Here is a 25,000-nt window from a genome sequence, read left to right on the forward strand (position 1 = left end):
GAGAATGAAAATGAAACATTACATCTTTATATCACGTGCATGTTTGATCGCACTGGCAGCCACAGTGGTAGTTTGGAACAACGAAGTGGCTTATTTGTCGAGGACGAAGCGGAATGTTTCCTCGACCTCGGAACCACTGTTCAACTGTCCAAATAACTTCAGCGTCGTAACTTGCAAGCGCATGTGTTGTCTTTGGTTCGTGTAAATAAATCAAACAACAAAGCACGGGCAACTTATTTAATGAAGAGCTCACAATCCGTAGACCGACGAAGGTTAGAACAAGGAAGTAGCGCTTGTTCTCGACTCGAGGACAGAGCAGGCTGGTCGAGAGGACCAATCAGAGACCTATTTTCGCCCTTTCACGCCGTCGTCGCTCCCTGCGTCGAGACACAATTTTGGGGAGGTGCCCCAGAGTACCTGCGTGATGGGGGGGGCTTCACTACGTTAACTGCGCGGCTCACTGCATCATGATGCAGTGACGCTGATCTCGACGCATAAACCACCCTTTAACCCTATTCAGACTGGGTTTTTTTGGCATTCCTGGGCCTGGGGGGGGGGGGGCTCTTTTGACCCTCCCCCCCTCATAACTCATGAACGGAATACAGTATGACTACGAAACTTGGGGGAGATGATCTACGAATGGACATCTATGAATGACATAATTTTTGTGTAATTATCTGGTATTATGACGTCATTATGACATCATCATCTTATTATGCCCAAAATCTCGCCATAATGTATTTTCCATCAAATGTAGGTAATGCACTTGAATTTTAATGATTTTATGCTTCAAACCACTTAAATGCTCACAAAGTAGTCTGATGCTATTGAAAATAACAAAAAAATATGAAAATATATGGCGTCATAGATACGGTAAAGTGATTTTTGGTCAGACATACCTGTCAGAAAACCGTTGCCATGGCAACGGCAAAAATGATAAACCTAATCTTTCGGTACTTAACTGTAGCCAACTAAATGTTAGGAAAAGTCACAAAGTTTCATAGTCATAGCTTAAGACGTTAAGGAATTATATGACATCAAAGTTGGTGCGGGCACTTTTAGCCCCCCCCCAGTCTGGATAGGGTTACAAATCCCTACTCAATACATACAGTGCTTGAAGAATATTTACACCCCACACACAATCCGTAAGGGACAATTTAATCCCTCATCATGCACCTGCTTCCAATTTTCAAGAAAACTACGATACAGGTCTTAGAGAATACCCAGATGTTCTGTCGTGTTAGAACAAAATAGACAGGAAAAACCTGCCATGATGTGAGCCTGATGGAACACTTAAAGGATGTTCTGTCTACGGGAACATAAACCACTGACTGCATATTGGAACACATCAAACATTTCATCAGAACAGAAAGGCCCTCTTAGAGCAGTCAGAGATCAGAGAGTTACCACGAGCTCAACTTTCTTTCACTATGGCTCCTCCTGTTGCTACTCCCGGCAACCAACAAACAACACTTGCTGCATGAACAGGGAACTAACACCAGCAATCAAAGAAAAACACAGTTCCTAAATTCAATTCACCACCCCATTTCATTCGCCAAGTTTTCTGTATGTGAGTGAGTACGAGCAAAAGGAAGTTAACATGTCCTCGATTTTTTACTCGCATTTTACACTTGAAATGAGATAATGTAGACGCAATGCTTTTGGCAAGGCCTCGGACAGTCATTGGCTTGGGAGGTGAGTCCGCTCTCTCTGATCTGCCATCCCTAATGCTGTATGCCGTTGTGTGGCCAGGAACTGGAGTAGATCTGAACGTACTGCGTAAGTCGTAAAGACGTCAGATCAGGTTGAAAGGTCATATCGTTTCTTCCGCTACAGCAGTGCTTCTAAACTTTTTGTTGAGGAATTGCCCCCTTGACCTCATCATATATCTGCTAATGCCCCCTTAGCATTGAAATAAATAAAATGGACTATGCCCCCCAATGGCAACTAAGCACCACCCCCTCTCAAATGTATCTTTGTCAATGCCCCCCTAGGCTCCCCAATGCCCCCTGGGGGGCTGTAGAGCCCCGTTGAGAAGTTAGGCCGCACATTGTTCACACAGCTGCGAAGACTTACGGTCTGACTGTCTTTGTATGTTGAAATTCTCTTTAATTTTTATGTATTGTTTACAGGCTGTAATTTAAATCAGTCCAAACAGGGGTCAGGGTTAGGGTGAGCCAACCCAACAATCCCAACTAATCAATCACACCCATTCATGTAGTATGGGACCTTATAGTAATGTTGAATAAAAAGACATTTATAATACATATGTCATACACTATATTTATCTTTTTTTTGGGGGGGGGGGGGGTTATTAGGACAATGCAGTGAAGAGTGGAACAGGAAATGAGTGGGAGAGAGAGGTGGGGGAGGTTCGGGAAATTACATCAGGCTGGAATCGAACCCAGGTCGCCGGTGTAACAGTGTAGTGCCCGTCTGAGTCACGGCTGGGCTGCAGTATAGTGAAGGGCTGTGCTGGGGGTAAAAAACAGGCCGGGCATTTTCTGCAAGGACTGGTTCAGGCGTTGAGAGAGGCAATGATGCCATTTAATGTGGACTATTCTGATGGGACACCAAAAATGACTTACTTTTTATCTGTTCCGGATAGGCCTGATGAAGTGGCATGAGAATTGACAGGGGGTCAGGTCAAAATCATCAACAGTCCACAGGCAAATGCCCTGCCCTGTATGCCATATGGCCAATCCAGCATGTGGTGAATGTAGGCTAGTCTTAGCATTTGTACATGGGAAAGTAGGATACAGACTCAAAGTCTTGGCTAGGGTCACAGGTCAGGAATCTACACCACTGACGGACTGCTGTGTCACCATGTTGGCAGTGCAGGGGTGTTGTGACATTTAGTCGCTATTATCACTCAATCACAAAATCCATTCTGGGTCATTATGCCCTCTCATGGTGGGGGAATCCCCAGGAGAGCGGATATTCAGTCTGGCAAAGTCATTGGTAGTTATTCATTCTTCTTTCTTATTTTTGTACAATTTATTTAAAATGGTGTGCAATATCGTTCCCTCTTTTATTTTTATAATGTGTGCAATGCATTTCTTTTTAAAGGACCATCAAACCTGTCAAGGGACAAAAGATGGAAAAGATCCTTATGGCTATAATCTTGTATATTTTGCATTTGTCTTAAATGTCATTAATATATGCTGTCCCTTTGTTACATAAATAAACTTAAGTAAGCAAGCAGGGGCGGTCCTTAAAGGATTCTATCAATTAAATGTTGATGAGATGATCGACAATTCTCTGAAGAAGGGTCCATTGACCCGAAATATCACAGAAAAAATATAAATAAGTTTAGTTAAGTTTAAGTTAAGTTAAAAAGTAGGATAAAAAAATGGCTAAAGTGCTTTTTTCTAATTTTAGCACGCCAGATTCTATTAATGAGCCATAAGATAGAAACTGGAAAGTCTACTGTCACACACACACACACACACACACACACACACACACACACACACACACACACACACACACACACACACACACACACACACACACACACACACACACACACACACACACACAATGACAGTTCGGAACATCCCACCAGCAGCATCCTTCTAATGTGTTTACACAGTAGCATTTTGTACCTTTGTGCAAACTCTCCCCAAGCAGCGCTTTCTCTCTCTCTCTCTCTCTCTCTCTCTCTCTCTCTCTCTCTCTCTCTCTCTCTCTCTCTCTCTCTCTCTCCTCTCTCTCTCTCACACACACACACACACACACACACACACACACACACACACACACACACACACACACACGCACACACACACACACACACACACACACACACACACACACACACGTCAGCATGAAAGTGAACAACACCAGTGTCAACACCAGGCCAGCAATGAAGCGCGAATAAGCCTTGTCTGGTGACGACGACACTTGACAATGTATTTTTCTATCATTGCAGATTGATACAGCAGAGTGTTGCACTGGAAACCATTCAACCTTACGCCTTCAACAATCTTTCTCTCACAGAGATGTAAGTGTTAGCATGTAGCAAACAGACTATGCAAGGGTACAGTATATGAGGTGTGAAAAGTAAAAGTTAAAGTAAATTCATGGTGTAAGTACAACATGATATTAAGTGAACGTGAAAAAAGTGAAAGCCCATTGGGAAACTCCAACTCCAATTGTCATTGTGACACAGCACTCCACAGCACACAAGTGAACACTGCACACAACGAAATTGCATTTATGCCTCACCCGTGCAAGGGGGCAGCCCTCAGTGGCGCCCCATGGGGAGCAGTGCGGTGGGACGGTACCATGCTCAGGGTACCTCAGTCATGGAGGAGGATGGGGGAGAGCACTGGTTGATTACTCCCCCCACCAACCTGGCGGGTCGGGAGTCGAACCGGCAACCTCTGGGATGCAAGTCTGACGCCCTAACCGCTCACCCATGACTGCCCATTACATAGCTGTTCCATGTATTCCATTGTATCTAATGGGGTAGGTAGACTGTTTTTGCTGAAAAAACATTACAAACCTAACAAGGACTCACCACAAACTTGATCCAACCAGTGCAGAGTCAGCTGATTGTAAGTGTACAGTCTATTGGTTACATACTCTGATAAGTTACCTGTTTCTTTTTCACTTTTATTTTTGACACCTCTGGTAGGCTATGTACAAACCCCAACTCCGATGAAGTTGGGACGTTTGGTAAACAGTGAATAAAATCAAAATGCTATCATTTTCAAAACATTCAATCTATTCATTAGATGGAGAATAGTGAAAAGACAAAATATTAAGTGTTAAAACCGAGAAAAAATATTGTTTTGGGGGACATATGTACTCATTTCTAATTTGATAAATCCAACACGTCTCAAAAAAGTTGGGACGGGGATCAGTGAAATTTAGTAAACATCCAAATAAGATAAAACAACAAAGAAGAACATTTCAAAATGAATTGTACTGACGGACAATATACGTGTCCAGGTATAAGATCATCACAGAGAGGCTGAGTCACTCAGAATTAAAGATGCAAAGGGAATAATTACCATAGTTATTACATACATTTTTAAATTCCCTTTGATTTACCACGATTGAGTGTATATAAGACATATTTTTGTTAATAAAATCATTGTATAGGTTCATGACATCATGAAATATATATTGGCTGTAGTCTCACTCTAATTCCTGGAGTGCTAGAGCTATTGAAAATTGACCATATTAAGAATGCTTAATGCGTGCAAATGATACAGGGGTGTAACATTCTCCTAAGCACCTGAGCTCACTTGAAATAGACCCAGAAGACATGGGAAACTGTCCTTTGCTTACAGAAGTCAGCAGAAGTTGTAGAAGTCCATTCTTTTCGACAATAATAGAGCATGGCACATCCTGTGCTACAGTGAAAATGGACCATCCAACTTGTGTTAGTGCTAGCTTCAAAAGTCAGCCTCCATGATGGCATGCGGGTGCAGCAGTGCATTGGTTAAGATGTTCTCACTCATCTGTAGAGTTAAATACAGTGCTGAATGGTATAAATGGGTTTTAAACAGCATGAAAAGCCACTCATGCATTATATTTTGAAGGGAGATCTTCGATTACTGCCACATAGTAAGGTCAAATTGCATTCTCTACTATGTTTTAACAGTTTGGCTCCATCATAAGGACCAACAGGTGATAAAATGGTGGGTTTTTGGTCAAGACCTGTCACACTGTAAGCACTACAGAAAGGAAAACATTGCAAAACATGACAAGGAATACACCCACCATTTAAGCTGGTGAAATCATGTCCAAGATAGGAATTAACACTGTTTTTTATATAAAATCATCTCATCGGTTAATGTATTTAACTGTTAAGTGTTGTCTTTTGTTTTGTTTTTAGACTTCCTCGACATTTGCTGCCATTTATTGTCCCCGTCCCAACTCTTTTGAGACGTGTTGGATTTATCAAATTAGAAATGAGTACATATGTCCCCCAAAACAATATTTTTTTCTCGGTTTTAACACTTAATATGTTGTCTTTTCACTATTCTCCATCTAATGAATAGATTGAATGTTTTGAAAATGATAGCATTTTGATTTTATTCACTGTTTACCAAACGTCCCAACTTCATCTGAGTTGGGGTTTGTAGACTATAGCAATACTATAGGGAATGGACTCCATCTAGGCTACATAGGCTACAATATTTTCAGTAGCCCTATACAATTATTATATGCATGAACTTAGTGTGGCCTAAGTGCCAAGGGGGCACCTCATACATAAATACTACTTTTTTTTGGGAAACACAGTCTCTGCCTGACTGTCTGACTGGCTGAGGCTCTGAGCCCAGCCATTCATTTCTTGACTCTTGCCTTTGTCACAAAGTAAGAATAACACCTGAATCTGCATGTTTGAGAGGGTCTAACGTGTACCTCTCTTGTTCCTCTGTCCCACAGCTACATAAAGAACAACAAGAATCTGGTGCATATTGGACAGCGGGCCTTCAACAACCTCCCACAGCTCAAACACCTGTTAGTACTTGCTCCTTTGTGTTATTGAAGTGAACCTGCACCCCCATAGGTCACATTGATAGGTCACATTATCAACTTACAGTGGGCACAAAATAACTGGTGCTTTCTGTCTCTTTTTTTCCCCTCAGTTATATTTCAAACACAGGCATTACGGTGTTCCCTGATTTGACTGCAATCTCTTCGGGGGTCCTCTGTGGCTTGTAAGTTCAGTAGTAATACATTACAATTTGGTCAACGCTAAATTTATGGGCCTTGGTCATTACCATTCTACTAACAGCAAATGTATATCATGAGCCCTGTCTGAGGAGTTCAAGGGTGGTATGTTCGGACGTTTTCGGTGAATCTGTTCTCTAAAGCAACCCAGCTTATTCTGTTTTTGCTAAGGCCTTGAATTCCTTCTTGTGGTTTTATAGGGATATTTCTGACAACCTTCGTCTTACTTCAGTACCACCAAATGCATTTCTAGGAATTGACCGAAACCGTGTGGACATGTAAGTAGACTGTAAACAAAGTAACAGTAAATAAAATACATATTTTATCTTTGGACAGAGTGTGTGTGTGTGTGTGTGTGTGTGTGTGTGTGTGTGTGTGTGTGTGTGTGTGTGTGTGTGTGTGTGTGTGTGTGTGTGTGTGTGTGTGTGTGTGTGTGTGTGTGTGTGTGTGTGTGTGTATTGATTGTTTTTTTGTTTTCTTCAGAACCCTCTACAACAATGGTTTCAAAGAGATACAAAGCCACGCCTTTAATGGGACATCCATCGATAAACTGTAAGTTAACTTCAATTTATTTTCAACATATTCACCTGCATATCTTATATGCTGAAGTACAGAGGCATAAGAGAAATGTCCTTTGAAATGTCCTATGTGCTGTATTTTACCAGGATCTTAGGAAACAACCGGAACCTGCGCTTGATCCACAGAGAGGCTTTTACTGGAGCAAAGGGCCCTATCACTTTGTAAGTAACACAGTACAATACTACTACTGCTACTACTACTACTACTACTACTACTACTACTACTACTACTACTACTACTACTACTACTACTACTACTACTACTACTACTATTAGGCCTACTACTGCTACTACTGCTACTACTACTACTACTACTGCTACTACTACTACTACTGCTACTACTACTGCTACTGCTACTGCTACTAGGCCTACTACTACTACTACTGCTACTACTGCTACTGCTACTGCTACTACTACTACTGCTACTGCTACTACTGCTACTGCTACTGCTACTACTGCTACTGCTACTGCTACTACTACTACTACTACTACTACTACTGCCACTGCTACTGCTACTGCTACTACTACTACCAAAGATTCTCTATTCTAATGCATTTAAACCGTCTCTGCTACTACTACTACTACCAGAGACGATTTGAATTAGAATAGAGAATCTTTGCTACTACTGCTACTGCTACTGCTACTACTACTACTACTGCTGCTACTGCTACTACTGCTGCTACTGCTACTGCTACTACTAGTACTGCTACTGCTACTACTGCTACTACTACTACTACTACTACTACTACTACTACTACTACTACTGCTACTGCTACTACTACTACTACTACTACTACTACTAGGCTTACTACTGCTACTACTGCTACTACTACTACTGCTACTACTGCTGCTGCTGCTGCTACTACTACTACTACTACTACTACTACTACTACTACTACTACTACTACTACTACTGCTACTGCTACTGCTACTACTACTACTACTACTACTACTACTACTACTACTACTACTACTACTACTACTACTACTAGGCTACTACTACTACTACTACTACTACTACTACTACTACTACTACTACTACTACTACTACTACTACTACTACTACTACTACTACTACTACTACTATTATTATTATTTTATTATTATGTATTATTATTACTACTTTATTACTATTATGATAAAGAACAGCAACAAGTAATAATACAGCCGTAGACAATTTGTGCCGGCTGTATCTTGCTAACTATATCCAACCTAATGCCAATTCTTTGAAGGCCCTTTTTGTAATTTTCGATGTTGGCATAGTTAGTCCACTATGCCTTTGTTAGGGCAGTACAGTAGCAGGACGTACAGGTAATAGGCCTACAAAAGAGTGTTTTTGACCTCTCCACCCCATGTAGGGATGTTTCCTCCACCGCTCTGGAGGTGCTGCCCCCTCATGGCCTGGAGTCCGTCCAAAAGCTGGTGGCCAAGGCGGCCTTCGGCCTGAAGAGACTCCCCAGCTTCAGCAGCCTGCCCCATCTCTGCATTGTTGACCTCACCTATCCCAGCCACTGCTGTGCCCTCAACGACTGGTATGGACCAAGGTGAGATGATGAGACACCTGTTACTGTCATATAATTACAAACCCCAACTCCGGTGAAGTTGGGACGTTTGGTAAACAGTGAATGAAATCAAAATGCTATCATTTTCAAAACATTCAATCTATTCATTAGATGGAGAATAGTGAAAAGACAACATATTAAGTGTTAAAACCGAGAAAAAATATTGTTTTGGGGGACATATGTACTCATTTCTAATTTGATAAATCCAACACGTCTCAAAAGAGTTGGGACAGGGACAATAAAAGGCAGCAAATGTCGAGGAAGACTAAAAACAAAACAAAAGACAACACTTAACAGTTAAATACATTAACCGATGAGATGATTTTATATAAAAAACAGTTTTAATTCCTATCTTGGACATGATTTCACCAGCTTAAATGGTGGGTGTATTCCTTGTCATGTTTTGCAATGTTTTCCTTTCTGTAGTGCTTACAGTGTGACAGGTCTTGACCAAAAGCCCACCATTTTATCACCTGCTGGTCCTTATGATGGAGCCAAACTGTTAAAACATAGTAGATAATGCAATTTGACCTTACTATGTGGCAGTAATCGAAGATCTCCCTTCAAAATATAATGCATGAGTGGCTTTTCATGCTGTTTAAAACCCATGTACCAATCAGCACTGTATTTAACTCTACAGATGAGTGAAAACATCTTAACCAATGCACTACTGCACCCGCATGCCATCATGGAGGCTGACTTTTGAAGTTAGCACTAACACAAGTTGGATGGTCCATTTTCACTGTAGCACAGGATGTGCAATGCTCTATTATTGTCAAAAAGAATGGACTTCTACAACTTCTGCTGACTTCTGTAATCAAAGGACAGTTTTCCATGTCTTCTGGGTCTATTTCAAGTGAGTTCAAGTGCTTAGGAGAATGTTACACCCCTGTATCATTTTCACGCATTAAGCATTCTTAATATGGTCAATTTTCAATAGCTGTAATCAGGGCTTTGAACCGGTTCAAGGAATGAAAACGAAAACCGGGAACTTTTTGTATTTTACAGGGAACAGAAACAAAACCGAAAAGTTTATTATTTTTTATGTTCTGGAACGTGAACATGTATTTGAAAATAATGGTAACCGGTTAATACCGGTTAATACCGTTCCTCAAACTAAAAAAAAAAGTAATTATTTTCCTGCGCACGTTACCATGACGGCTGAGGTTCACGTCCTGTGTGACATCAGACATTCTCTAACTAAATGGAGAGAGAGCTGTGGATTACAAAGTCTCCACTCCACATCTTAAATAAGAGAAACCACTGTCATACAAAAGTGCAAGTTTCCATTGCATCGTTGTAAGACATTGCAGAGAAGCGTGTTAAAAGCGCACCGAGAATGTTCTATGTTATTGGGCATCCATGGCCGTTTCAAATATATATTCAAATATATGTACAAATACAAACTCACAATGTCCATCATAGCTGTCCCCATGACCCAAGTCAGTGTGGAGCGTGCATTTTCATCATTAAGGTTTATTCTCCGCTTCTCTGCTTAGGTCGTCTGAATGACTTAATTCTGGAGGATATTCTTTTCATTCACTTGAATAAACAGTTTGGAATGTAGGCTGACTCATTTGCACTTCCGTCTTTCTTGGTTAATTAACGTCAGTTAGGCCTATGGGAAGTAATCAGCTGACAGGAACGAAATTAACTGTTCCGGGAACAATATTTTTTTGTTTTAACCGGTTCGGGAACGTCAATTTATTGGTGGAACTTATAACCGGACACGTTATAATTCCATTTCTGTTCGGAACGGAACGTTTGGAAAAAAATAATGGTTCAAAGCCCTGGCTGTAATTCCTGGAGTGCTAGAGTGAGACTACAGCCAATATATATTTCATGATGTCATGAACCTATACAATGATTTTAGTAACAAAAATATGTCTTATATACACTCAATCATGGTAAATCAAAGGGAATTCAAAAATGTATGTAATAACTATGGTAATTATTCCCTTTGCATCTTTTCTGTGATGATCTTATACCTGGACACCTATATTGTCCGTCAGTACAATTCATTTTGAAATGTTCTTCTTTGTTGTTTTATCTTATTTGGATGTTTACTAAATTTCACTGATCCCCGTCCCAACTTATTTATCAAACTAGACTGCCTGTGCAGTCGCCTTCGACTGCTTAAGGTATATCCCCGAAACGCGACGCTTCCAGTCCCCAATCATTCCTACCACTCCCGTCCACCTTTTCATGAACGTTTATGATAAATACAAAATATAAAATAAATATATTTAATATCTATACATAGATCAATGACGTGCATAGGCTTAAAACCAAATGACTATTGTGAAAATGAAGGAAAAAATGGGGCAAATGGTAACACTGTTTTAATGGTTCACTATTACAGTGGATATACCACATTAGGTACAGTGTAATAACCAGTGTAACAATATTTAATACCATGTAATACCAGTGTAACACCATGTACCAATTTTGTACTTATATCATGTAGGCTATTTGTGTGTAAGTGGTATTACATGGTATTGCATATTTGTACACTGGTATTACACTAGTATTACATGGTATTACATATTGTTACACTGGTTATTACACTGTACCTGGTATTGCCTATTTTTACACTGGTATTACACTAGTATTACATGGTATTAAATATTGTTACACTGGTTATTACACTGTAGGCCTACCTGATATGGTAGATTCACTGAAATGGTGAACCCTTCAATTAAGGAGTTACCGGGCAAATCAATCAAAATTCCACCATTTTGAAAGTGTTGACCTCCAAACTCGAATCAGTTCATGAACCTACCCTGCAGCATTCACACACCAAATCTGGGACAAATCCATCCACCCGGTCAGAAGTAATGGGCCAAACAAAAATTCGGCCATCTTGAATTCGGCCATCTTGAAAATGTTAACCTCCAGACTGTAATCAGTTCATGAACCCACCCTAGAGCATTCACACACCAAATCTGGGACAAATCCATCCACCCGGTCAGAAGTAATAGGCCAAACAAAAATTCGGCCATCTTGAATTAGGCCATCTTGAAAGTGTTAACCTCCAAACTGTAATCAGTTCATGAACCCACCGTAGAGCATTCAAACACCAAATCTGGGACAAATCCATCCACCCGGTCAGAAGTAATGGGCCAAACAAAAATTCGGCCATCTTGAATTCGGCCATCTTGAAATTGTTGACCTCCAAACCCGAATCAGTTCATGAACCTACCCTAGAACATTCACACACCAAATCTGGGACAAATCCATTCACCCGGTCAGAAGTTATGGACCAAACAAAAATTCGGCCATCTTGAATTCGGCCATCTTGAAAGTGTTAACCTCCAAACTCTAATCAGTTCATGAACCCACCCTAGAGCATTCACACACCAAATCTGGGACAAATCCATCCACCCGGTCAGAAGTAATGGGCCAAACAAAAATTCGGCCATCTTGAATTCGGCCATCTTGAAATTGTTGACCTCCAAATTCGAATCAGTTCATGAACCTGCCCTAGAGCATTCACACACCAAATCTGGGACAAATCCATCCACCCGGTCAGAAGTTATGGACCAAACAAAAATTCGGCCATCTTGAATTCGGCCACCTTGAAAGTGTTAACCTCCAAACTCTAATAAGTTCATGAACCCACCCTAGAGCATTCACACACCAAATCTGGGACAAATCCATCCACCCGGTCAGAAGTAATGGGCCAAACAAAAATTCGGCCATCTTGAATTCGGCCATCTTGAAATTGTTGACCTCCAAATTCGAATCAGTTCATGAACCTGCCCTAGAGCATTCACACACCAAATCTGGGACAAATCCAAACATCCGTTCAAAAGTTATCGCGTTAACACGAAAGACCTTACGCGGCGGCGGCGGCGGCGGCGGCGGCGGCGGCGGTGCACGCAAAACCATTACATCCCCGACGCTCCGCGTTTCGGGGATATAATTAGAAATGAGTACATATGTCCCCTAAAACAATATTTTGTTCTCAGTTTTAACACTTAATATGTTGTCTTTTCACTATTCTCCATCTAATTAAGAGATTGAATGTTTTGAAAATGATAGCATTTTGATTTTATTCACTGTTTACCAAACGTCCCAACTCCACCGGAGTTGGGGTTTGTAGTATAGGCCTACTATACGTGTATTACTATGCTATAATATACTACTATAATATTATATATCATGCAATATGTTATAACACCATATCGAGGCTTCATTACACTCTCTACTGGCTACATACACTGTCCACATGACATGAAATGTCTACGGAATTGATGAAGTATCTCTGCTCTAGGCCTACTTTACTATTGTTTTACAGCCTGTTGAGCAGACACCTGTTTCCATTACCAAATTACCATTAGCACCCCAAAACACCTTAAAATCATTTAAATAGCTTCACACTGTTATTAACCATGACTTACAAGCCACAAAAGAACAACATTCAGCCAGGGAGAGAGTATTGTAAGGTCCTGATGTTTTAACACGCACGCACGCCCACATGGCCACACAGCCACACCACATGCACACACGGTCGCACACAAACACACAGACACACAGACACACACACACACACACACACACACACACACACACACACACACACACACACACACACACACACACACACACACACACACACACACACACACACACACACACACACACACACACACACACACACACACACACACTAGAGTACAACACTTTGAGCAACTGCACACACATCCCCATAGGTTGGTGTGTGTGTGTATTGCACCAATCTACCTTCGTGAGGCCACTGCTATTGGAGCATACCAACAAGGTGGGGCCCTCACTCCATCTGGGGCCCAAATCCTGGACCCACATTTTTTGACCCCTTTTCCTAGAGTAGTTTTGTTGGTACTGGTAAAATTGTAGAAACATTCCCTCCTTTTGGTTTGGGCACAGTTTAGCATTTTTGTTAGGGTTAATATGAATGGAGGTCAATGGGAGGGTCCCACAAATATATAAAGTGTGTGTGTGTGTGTGTGTGTGTGTGTGTGTGTGTGTGTGTGTGTGTGTGTGTGTGTGTGTGTGTGTGTGTGTGTGTGTGTGTGTGTGTGTGTGTGTGTGTGTGTGTGTGTGTGCGCGTGCGTGTGAGCATTTAAGCCAGTCTGTGTCAACAAGGGGGGGGACAAAGGGGCCAGTTGTCCTGTGCCCTTGGAGAGAGGAGACCCAGAGTTGGGTGCTCATTACATTACATGTATTGGCCCTTTCAGATGAGTTTGCCATGGGTCAGTAAAAGCTATCAGCGGCCCTGTGTGACTCCCTTACTCCATGACAGGAGAGGCATCTACTTATAAAGCTAATGGCCTGCAGATGGTGTACTTGGAACATTTTCAAACATGGAAATTTAGACGTAGTAGTGGATTTCCCACAGTTTGCCAAGCTTCGCTGTTAATAGTAAATTGTCCTTACCAAGACAGACAGGGACTACAAGTCCTGTCTCCTGTGTCCTGGTATGTTTGCAAAATAATTTAATGGACTTTTCCCAAAAGAGAAACAAAGTTGCTTTGTAAATAGTTGTTTGACCTGTGGTCGAGTGTATCATGAGGGCAGAGCATTCAGACCGGCCCAGCCAGTCCACAATTCACTTGTAAGGGGTAAAAAGTGCTTCTCAAAGTAAACATATTCTGACAATAATAAATAAAAACATTAGCATTTTTTTCTGTCTGGAAGCCGGGGCTACCGGTCGTGAATAACGTTTTTCAGTTATAGAGTAGAGTACTTTAGAGTACTTTAATTCATTCCAGAGGAAATGAAGGTGTCTGTCAACTTACATAAATACAAAAATGCAAAGCAAACACAATGACCTAATACACAGTATTGTACATTGCAGTTATTGCTATTCCAAGTGTCATTGTCAATTCTGTAAGTAAACACATTTGGACCAAAATGCATAATAAATATGAGACAATGCTACTACCAGTGCTGGGTTATGAACATGCAGTTTCATTGTCTTAACTTGATTTTTACTTGTCCATATTTCGTGATGTTGGAATGGCAAAAGCTGGGTGAGCTTATGAGTTATGGTATCATTACTGTGTTTTTGACAATTGAACTATCAATTGCAACTATCCTCATCGATGTCAAACTGTGTACAAATTTCTATTTAATGATTATATTACATGCAACCATCATACTTTCAGATGGTTTTATCTCAGGCCCACAATACAGCTCCAGGCCTTTTTATTAGAATAGTATGAAAAAGTTGATTTATTTCCATAATTCCATCAATACTGTTAAACTGTCATGGATTGTAGATTCATGGCCCAGTTTTTTAACTATTCCAATCATTTTTTTTTTCTTTTTATATACGTTGGCCTTCCAGCTCAAAAAAACCATGAATTGGGGAATTCGCATTATTAGAATATTGTTATAAAATCACATTTTTCTTCATCAAAATTCGGGTCACATTAAATCAGTTGAAATTTGGTACTTTCTAAATAACATGCAATGGTCAATACTTGGTTAGGACATTCTCTGTCTTCATAATGGCCATGATGTGTTTAACATTGAAGTCAATGGCAAAAACAGTGCATGGGAGTTATGGAAGCCCAGATATCCTTGATGCTTTGCTGTCAGCTGTTCTTGTTTGTTGACCTGGTGCCCCACACTTCACTCTTCAATATACCCAATAGATTTCCATGCCACGTTTTGGTGTTAACTCACCAGTTTAATTCTAACTCAACTTCTGGTTATTTAGAATTAAACTACTGGTGAGTTAGCGCCAAAACGTGGCATGGAAATCTACAGGGTATATTGAAGAGTGAAGTGTGGGACACCAGGTCAGCTATACAAAAACAGCTGACGGCAAAGCATCAAGGATATCTGGCCTTCCATTACTCCCATGCACTGTTTCTGCCATTGACTTCAATGTTAAACGCATCATGGCCGTTATTATTAATAATATTAAGACAGAGAGAGTCCTAACCAAGTATTGAACATTGCATGTTGTGTAGAAAGTACCAAAGTTCAACTGATTTGATGTGCACTGATGTGAAACAAATTTTGATGAAGAAAATTGTGATTTTATTACAATATTCTAATGATGTGAATTCCCCAATTCATGGTTTTTTTGAGCTGGAAGACCAAAATGTGTAAAAATAAACAATTTAATGATTGGAATAGTTAAAGAACTGGGCCATGAATCTACAATCCATGACAGTTTAACATTATTGATGGAATTATGGAAATAAATCAACTTTTTCATGGTATTCTAATAAAAAGGCCTGGAGCTGTATATACTGTATTGTACGTAGTAGATTAATGTATATCCTGAACCTGTGATAAACAATATCAAATGACTCCATGGTGTCTTGGTGTCTAGGTCCTCCGATTCTGCGGTCACCGATAACGCCACCAGCTCCGATGAGGAGGTGACCGCTCATGACGACATCCACTTTGATTACGGGTTTGTTCCGGCCTGGTCCTCCTCCTCCTCCTCCTCCTCCTCCTCCTCCTCCTCCTCCTCCCTCCACCGGTGCCTCAAGCCGTTCCAGTGCACCCCGGAGGCGGACGCCTTCAACCCGTGTGAGGACCTGACGGGCTTCGGCTTCCTGCGTGTGGCCATCTGGTTCATCAACGTGCTGGCCATCATTGGCAACCTGACGGTGCTGCTGGTCCTCTTCGGCAGCGGCGCCAAGCTGACCGTGCCCCGCTTCCTCATGTGTCACCTGGCCTTCGCCGACCTGTGCATCGGCGTCTACCTGCTGATGATTGCCGCCGTGGACCTGCGCACCCGTGGCCACTACAGCCAGCACGCCATCGTGTGGCAGACGGGCGCCGGCTGCGGCGTGGCGGGCTTCCTGGCGGTGTTCGGCGGCGAGCTGTCCGTGTACACGCTGTGCAACATCACCCTGGAGCGCTGGCACACCATCGCGCACGCCATGCGTCTGGAGCGTCGGCTGGGGCTGTCGCACGCGGCGGCCATCATGGCAGGCGGCTGGCTGCTGTGCCTGGCCGTGGCGCTGCTCCCCCTGCTGGGCGTGAGCAGCTACAGCAAGGTCAGCATGTGCCTGCCCATGGACATCGACAGCGCGCTGGCGCAGGCCTTCGTCATCGTGCTGCTGCTGCTGAACGTGGCCGCCTTCCTGGTGGTGTGCGTGTGCTACGTGCGCATCTACCTGGCGGTGCGCAACCCGGAGTTCCCGGGCCGGCGCGGCGCCGCCGACGCCAAGATGGCCAAGCGCATGGCGGTGCTGATCTTCACCGACTTCCTGTGCATGGCGCCCATCTCCTTCTTCGCCATCTCGGCGGCGTTCCGCGCGCCGCTCATCACCGTCACCAACTCCAAGATCCTGCTGGTGCTCTTCTACCCCATCAACTCCTGCGCCAACCCCTTCCTCTACGCCATCTTCACCAAGGCCTTCCGCCGCGACGCCTGCAAGCTGCTGCGCGCGCTGGGCTGCTGCGAGAGCAAGGCGGGCCTGTACCGCGTCAAGGAGTACTGCGCCGGGAACATGATGGGCCGCCACCACAACAACAACAACAAGCAACGCCATGGCAACGGGAAGAAGGTCAAGGGTCACGGTGGTCAGAAGACGGGAGGGGGAGGGGGAGGGGAGCTGCGCTGGGTACCAGTTCTTAGGAAGGAGGAGATGAACAGACTCAAACAGCAACAGCGTGAGGTGAAGGGAACAGAGGGGTGAGGAGGATGGAGATGAGGAGTTGGGAGGACGGTTGTGTCACCACCGCAGTTGCAACTCTCCATCTGTTGCTGTGTAACACGTTTTTGAAGATTGTCAGTCATCAGTCATCTCATGAGTGCAATTTTTCCTCATTTCAATCACTCTGTTTCTCTCTCACTCCATCTCATGCCCGGGTCCTTGATTAGCTTTATAGGCCTGAAATGTACATAATGATTTCTGAGTCCCTTGTGAATGTTCCAAATGTGTGTTGAATGGCTAACATGTGTGAAGGTGTTCACTTCAATAAAGTTTGAGCACAAGCTCATTGCTAATTTTACAAAGTTTATTATATCCCCGACACGCGGAGCGGTGGGGAGATAATGTTTTTGCGTGTGCCTCTGCATCCGCCGCTGCTTCCCCGCGTTAGGTCTTTTGTGTTAACACGATAACTTTTGAACGGATGGTTAGATTTGTCCCAGATTTGGTGTATGAATACTCTAGGGTAGGTTCATGGACTGATTCGAGTTTGGAGGTCAACACTTTCAAGATGCCTGAATTCAAGATGGTCGATTGTTTGTTTGGCCGATAATTTCTGACTGGGTCGATGGATTTGTTCCAGATTTGGTGTGTGAATGCTCTCCGGTAGGTTCATGAACTGATTTGAGTTTGGAGGTCAACACTTTCAAGATGGCTGAATTCAAGATGGTCGAATTTTTGTTTTGCCCATAACTACTGACTGGGTGGATGGATTTGTCTTAGATTCGGTGTGTTGATGCTCTGGCGTAGATGTATGAACTGATTAGATTTTGGAGGCCAACACTTTCAAAATTGCAGAATTTTCATTTGGCCCATAACTGGGTGGATTGATTTGCATGGTAACACCTTATTTTAATGGTTCACCATTTCAGTGGATCTGCCACATTAGGTACAGTGTAATAACCAGTGTAACAATATTTAATACCATGTAATACTAGTGTAATATCAGTGTAACAATATGCAATACCATGTAATACCACTTACACACAAATACATGATGTAAGTACAACATTAGTACATGGTGTTACACTGGTATGGTATAAAATATTGTTACACTGCTTATTACACTGTACCTAATGTGGTAGAGCCACTGTAATAGTGAGATATTAAAACATCATTTGCCCCATTGTTTTTTTTGTGCTTTTTTTTTTCCCATTGTTTTTTTTTTTTCCATTTTCACAATTGTCGTACAAGCCATGCATGTCATTGATCAATGTATATATATTCAATTCTTTTGTATTTTTTATTTAACATATAAGTTTATAAGAAGGTGGACGGGAGTGGTAGGAATGATTGTGGACTGGAATCGTTGCGTTTCGGGGATATACCTTTAGCAGTCGAAGGTGACTGCATAGGCCTAGTTGACACTGAGTTCATAAACAACAAAGTGTATGCTACATGTTTGTTAAAGTTTTTATTTCCCAAGTAAGATAGATTTTTGCAGACATCACTTAATTGTTTCCTCACCACATATCCTCAAACTTATATCTGAGGTCTGCGCAATGAGACCTGAGACCGCAATGAGACCAGTCACTGATATTGAAAATAAATGTATCAGGAATATCAACACAGTTGTGAATGATGTGTGTCGTCAGCCATACCTGGACCAGAAGGAACAATTTGTCAGTTTGAGACCAGATGGTGACAAAACACTAAGTGATATCTGTAAAATCTACAGTATTCTATTTCTTAAAAACATGACTTTTATTTAAAGTGTGTGTAAGTTTTCTGAGTTGTGCAGGTGAGGAGGACGACTTGAGAGCAGCCCCAATGTAGGCCTAAGCCACTCTCTCCCTGCAACATATGCCAGGCTTGCCTGCCATGCCCATGGGTATTGTTCACTTTTACTGTATATTTAACTGGCACATAGCATGCAAGTGTCTGAAGGAAGCACACAAAGATGTCCTGTTGCTTTGTGATGAAAATGCCACCATCTCTGCCTTTCTCATATCTACTGTGCCATTGTTTCAAGATGGAGTAGGCCTATCTTTTAAAAATGAACACTTGCATGGTGACGTGGTAGAGCACAGGAATTGCAACATTGTTTCAGTTTTATGTGTCATGAAATGAGAAGCTCTCTTTCACTTGTCTTGCTTTGTACATTGAACAATGTAACTGTATTAAGCTTTGTGTGTTTTATGCGATACACTATGTCTAAATGGTGTCTTATTCTGTGAACACGCTGGCAGTAGAAACAAAATTAGACAGCTGAATTTAGTGCAATGCGTATGGTGATATTTTCTACAATGTAGGCCTATGTCGATTCCAAATCCTTTCTGATTCAATGGCATTGATATCTCAGAAGTTTTGTTAGGTCAAAAGGTCGAAACTTGATGTTCCAGACAGTGTGTGTCCTTGTTGTAATAAGAAAACACGAATCACTTTCTTTCATTACCAGTGAAGTAGCGCCACCTATTGGACAATTCCCGCAGGGACACCGTTCATTCCACATCAAAAAGTGGCACTTTTTTTTTTTTTTTTTTGCTCTGTAGCACCTATTATTTATTTCTTTGTTTACTTATGATGGCATTTTGTATTTTTAGTGTCAAGATAATAAACAGTAGGAAATAAAAAAAAAATTGCCCTGCATTATCATTGTTGCATGGGGGTGTGAACTGTGGATGTTTCAAAAGTGATCAGTTTTTTGGGGGGAGAGAATCTTTTCTCGGATAAAATCTCAGATCCTCTGTGGCTGAAATGGTCAGTTTGAGAATAGATAATAGTCCTCACGTTGGGCTGTAATAGGCTACAAACAATAACAATGTTATTGAGTTCGTATCTACGCATAGCCTACCTACAACATGTGTTATACATGCGTCGGCCCAATAGGCCTACTCGCTTGTGTAATGAACAATGTAATTACAGTAAAACGTGATGCGTTGTCAAACACTTGGTGGGTAGCTACCCCCTCGCCCTCCACAGGGTTAACTCGACCACTTGTCTGCCAAGCCCCCCGTTCCCGTCCGTGTGACGTCACGTGCGAGGTTTACATTTCATCCCAGAACCCGGGGAAGGCAGTGCGCGAGCGTGTGTGAAAAGTCTACCACGGGACGTGCCGAGTTCCGAGCCTCTTTTTGGGAAATCTATCTTCACATTTTTATCAAGCTGACGATGTAACTTGAATGTAACTCCTCAGTAGTGGCGCACACTGACTTGAACGCTGGAAAAGTATTCAACTTTACTGCATATTTTCTCCTGGAACAAAATGGATTGCAAAGTAGCCCTTTGGACCGTTTGTTTATTTTTACTAAGTGGCCATGCGCCACTTGCCTCTGGTAAGTTGATATACTGTGTTTAATCCGACTTTGTTCGGTGGGGACGAGAGTATGACTTTCTTTAGGATGCCTAGAGCTCTAGAGATATCCGCCTTGATCAATGCACCCACGACAGTCAGTTTGTCCATCAATCCTATTCAGCGTAACCTTCGCTGTGTTTTGGTTTCAGCATGCCCGACGATGCTCGTCAAAACAACGTTTTGTTGCAAGCAGACTCTTGGTGATGCAAATATAGTCTATATGAACAAGATCAAGAAATGGGAAAAGCTGTTTTGGAGACGTCGTGCGTATAGCCAGCTGTTATCAATTAAGCAAGTCATAAAATCTGGAGAATGGAATTCTCTGGGGAGCGCAGCGAGTGAGTTTAGTGTAGCCTAGTAGGCTATACTTCTCACTCGTCAAATCTATGACACCCTTTTGAACGTTGACATTTTTTGCGCACAGCCCTGAATCGATGATAGTGGATATGAACATCATTTGAACAGCTTCAAATAACACATTTAGTTTGAAATAATTGAGATGGGTCCTCGTTGCTGACACTTTTCAGAAGGGCAATTTTTTAAAGCTTGGAGTTCAACAGTTGTGCGCAGGAATGTTTGTGTCTGTGGAAACGCGCAGGTCCTTTCGCGTTCATTTCCTCTGGCAAATGGATACGGTTTGGTCAGTCGGGACATTTGAAGTTTTTTTTCCCACCGAATCTACGAATATATTCACGTAGGCTACCCTTTAACATTTCCATTCTCTGCTCTGTAGTTAGGCTGTTGACGTTCGATGCGTAGTCAGTTATAGGGCCTACTCACCGATGCATGCACAGTGAAATTCATCACATCCCTTTGGACTCTCTGCGCAGTGTATCCACAGCGACCTCGCTCAAGAATGTTTTAGCTGTATAATCTATGAACTAAAAGAAGATTAACATAGCTATAATGAGAAGCTACAGTATTGAGTGGGGAAGGAAGCAAATGGACAAGAAGAGCTGTGGAGAAAGACTAATTGTGAGTGCAGTGCTATTATTGATAGCCAGGGCGCAGGAGGATGCATGGTGGCCTGTCCAGTGTCCACATTTGGGAATATCACACACACACACACACACACACACACACACACACACACACACACACACACACACACACACACACACACACACACACACACACACACACACACACACACACACTCTTGATGCTCACATGTCTAAAAGGAAGCAGTGGCTGGATACTTTTTGGATGCATAATGATGTGTGGAAAGATGTGTACCGTAGTAGAATCGTTAGGCTTAGTCACCATCTGAGACACATGTCTGTCAACACACAGAATAAAAAAGCTTAAAGAACTTCAGTAGAGATTTTGTAAACATTTGTGGAATTTTACAACTGACGAAATACTTTTACAACTGACAAAATACTTTTACAACTGACAAAAGACTTTTACAACTGTGCAACAATATCACACTACAGTTCGGAGGAGTTGCTCTCTGTGTTTAGATGACATTATCTCTAGCAAAGATGTGGGCAGCTGTGGCCTAATTGTTAGGGACTTGGACTTTTTGGAATCAGAAGGTTGCAGGTTTGAATCCCATATTATCATCCATGGCTAAAGTGCCAATGAGCAAGACACCCATTGGGGATTTTAACCAATGCCATGCACCTAAAGGACCACAAGTTTGTTTGAACTAAAGCATCAAATGAATGCAATGTAACATTACATAACACTTGGCTGACGCTTATATCCAAAGTGACTTACAGTTATTTGCAGGGTATTGGTTACAGTCACTGGAGCGATGTGGGGTTAGGTGCCTTGCTCAAGGGCACCTCAGCCATGATGTGCGGTTTGGAGTGGATGGGTGGGATTTGAACCAGCAACCCTTTGATCTAAAACCCTCATTAACCATTAAGCCACAGCTGCCATAACGCAACATAATGTAATATAATAATGTAATAGCAACATGGTAGCTGCTTGAGAAAACAGTAGCCTACATCGCAGATCACCAATTTAGCTTTTTCCTCGAATGTTTTGATTAATTATAGAATTGTAACCTACATTATTATAGTCTGTTTTTTTCAATAAAATAATATTGGAATAAAGGACTAGAGATAATGTGTGAGGAGAATAATGTTTTAAAGTCAGGAAAGCATGTCTCGTTTCCCTATAGGAAGGGATATCTTGCAAAACATCTGCATATCCAAACTAATGATTTAATTCACCCTTTGTGGTGTACATAAACATATAAACAGTTCCAAACTGGACTGAAAAACAATCTTAATTTCTGTGAATAGAAATTTTAAGAAAACACATTTTTACCAGTCACCATTTGCACCAGTTCATTCAACCGTTCCAAACATTGTAATAGCCTACCAAGTAAGATCGTTTTCTGGTCAGTTATTTTATTTCAAAGGTCAAATTCAGTTATTGTGATGCCAATAACTCTTTTCATTGCCAATTTTTTAAACCTTTGATGTTGAATGCTGCGTATAATTCAGCATTCACCCGTCATTGGCAGGTGAACGGTTGCCTATTTCCATCCCTGGTGTGTGTGTGTGTGTGTGTGAGTGTGTGTGTGTGAGTGTGTGTGTGTGTGTGTGTGTGTGTGTGTGTGTGTGTGTGTGTGTGTGTGTGTGTGTGTGTGTGTGTGTGTGTGTGTGTGTGTGTGTGTGTGTGTGTGTGTGTGTGTGTGTGTACATGCATGCGTGCAAGCATGTGTGTGGGATGGGGTGTGTCAATATTTTCACAAATATTCCTCCAACTCCTCCATGCCCCCCTGGTGAGTTGCGGAATGACTGCAATGCTAGTAGCTCAAAGCTACACTATGTTTAGGTAAGGGGCGGTAGCGCTTCCAGGCGTATCAGCAGGTTTCCTTAGATAACAGAATTCCGGCAGTAGAATTACAGGAATTTCCTCCCGGTTCCCATTGAAGTCCGCAGCGCTCCACATGAATGCGTCCCAGAGGAGTAGACCACGGCTTACTCATGCTTCCACTTCCACCTGTGACTAAAAGTGAAAGTGTTGTAATGTACAGTAGCTTATCAGTTGACCTCCATGAAGTGCTAGCTTTCCATCATGACACTTCAATGTATATTGTGATTAAAACACATTGTTTTTTTGTTTATGTGTGTGTACACACAAAATTAAAAATTCCAATCACTCAATGTAATAATTGCTATTTTCCGGTAACAACTGGGCATCTTTTATAGTCTTGAAGATGGTTTCCCTTTCGTCATTAAGTGAGACTCGTCACTCCTTTGGTCCTGCTGTCAGCTCAGGGGTGCATTTCTTGAAACCATAGTTTCTTACTGTGTTGGCTATTTTGTTAGTTTCAATGCATTTTCCCATTGGCAACTACCCATGTTGTTAACTGGTTAGCCACTGCGCTTTGGAGAAACGCACCCCAGTAGCCTACTTTGCTATACACGTATGTGTTTGCTTTGTGTTGAGCTTTAATGGTCGTCACAGACATATCATTGTCACTGACTCATGGAAGGTGAAACGTGACCAAGTTCCTAGATGAACACAACATTTGCAGACAACATTTTGTCACTTTATGAGTGATTTTCTGATTTCATTGTTGCCAATGTTGTTTAAAATTAAGTGTTTCACCAAAAATTGTCTTTGAAAGCTGTCAGTTTGAAAACAACATCTGGCCTACACCTGGTCTGTTCCCATACAGCACTCGTCCAGGAGAGCCAACCCATCCCCCCCTCCGGACGCCCTTCTCCCCCTCACCTGGGTCGACGTCTCCGCTCCCCAAGACCCTCCACCCGCCCCGAGCGCCCCATCGTCCCCGCCCGGGCCCCCATCGTCCACCTGAGCCCAGACGAAATAAAGCAGCTCCGCTTCAAGCCCACCGCAGGTATGTACGGCATGTCTGACTGTGAGGATTCTCTTAGACTTAAATTTAGACTTCTTTTATTATTGCCCCCCTTTATTGGGGAAACACTTGTCTGTGAAACAATTGCCAATGACTGAGAGTCCTTGCAAGAGACGTTTGAAACAACTGTCGCGTTTCACATACTTTTACCTTTAGAAGTATAACTACTAGTGTTCTCCCCGGATGAGGATCTTTCAAGCTCCATGGAAAGCTTCAGTTACTTATACACCAGGCTCTAAATGAACACAAGCCAACTGGTCAAATGCTGGTGAAATTTCAGTTTGCCTGGTAGAAAAAAAAGCTTACTAGCCACTTTGAGTAAGATTAAAATCTACTAGCCCTTTTGGCTGGTGATGAAATAA

At 42.1% G+C, this 25,000-nt stretch overlaps 2 protein-coding genes across 2 annotated transcripts in view; both read left to right on the forward strand.

Annotated features, from left to right (window-relative positions):
• lhcgr (luteinizing hormone/choriogonadotropin receptor) overlaps positions 1-17,484 on the forward strand; it is a 29,377-nt gene extending 11,893 nt beyond the window's left edge. Inside the window, exons 3-10 of the mRNA XM_063191271.1 lie at positions 3,935-4,006; positions 6,406-6,480; positions 6,609-6,680; positions 6,894-6,971; positions 7,177-7,245; positions 7,359-7,433; positions 8,630-8,815; positions 16,164-17,484. Of these exons, the coding sequence (XP_063047341.1) occupies positions 3,935-4,006; positions 6,406-6,480; positions 6,609-6,680; positions 6,894-6,971; positions 7,177-7,245; positions 7,359-7,433; positions 8,630-8,815; positions 16,164-17,484 (1,948 nt within the window). The remainder of the gene's footprint in view (positions 1-3,934; positions 4,007-6,405; positions 6,481-6,608; positions 6,681-6,893; positions 6,972-7,176; positions 7,246-7,358; positions 7,434-8,629; positions 8,816-16,163) is intronic.
• Positions 17,485-20,512: 3,028 nt separating this feature from the next.
• The window catches only part of mertka (c-mer proto-oncogene tyrosine kinase a), a 54,529-nt gene continuing 50,041 nt past the window's right edge, over positions 20,513-25,000 (forward strand). Inside the window, exons 1-2 of the mRNA XM_063191272.1 lie at positions 20,513-20,774; positions 24,438-24,620. Of these exons, the coding sequence (XP_063047342.1) occupies positions 20,705-20,774; positions 24,438-24,620 (253 nt within the window). The 5' untranslated portion in view covers positions 20,513-20,704. The remainder of the gene's footprint in view (positions 20,775-24,437; positions 24,621-25,000) is intronic.

Source organism: Engraulis encrasicolus, chromosome 24 (genome assembly GCF_034702125.1).
Source record: "Engraulis encrasicolus isolate BLACKSEA-1 chromosome 24, IST_EnEncr_1.0, whole genome shotgun sequence".
Taxonomy (NCBI): Eukaryota; Metazoa; Chordata; class Actinopteri; order Clupeiformes; family Engraulidae; genus Engraulis; species Engraulis encrasicolus.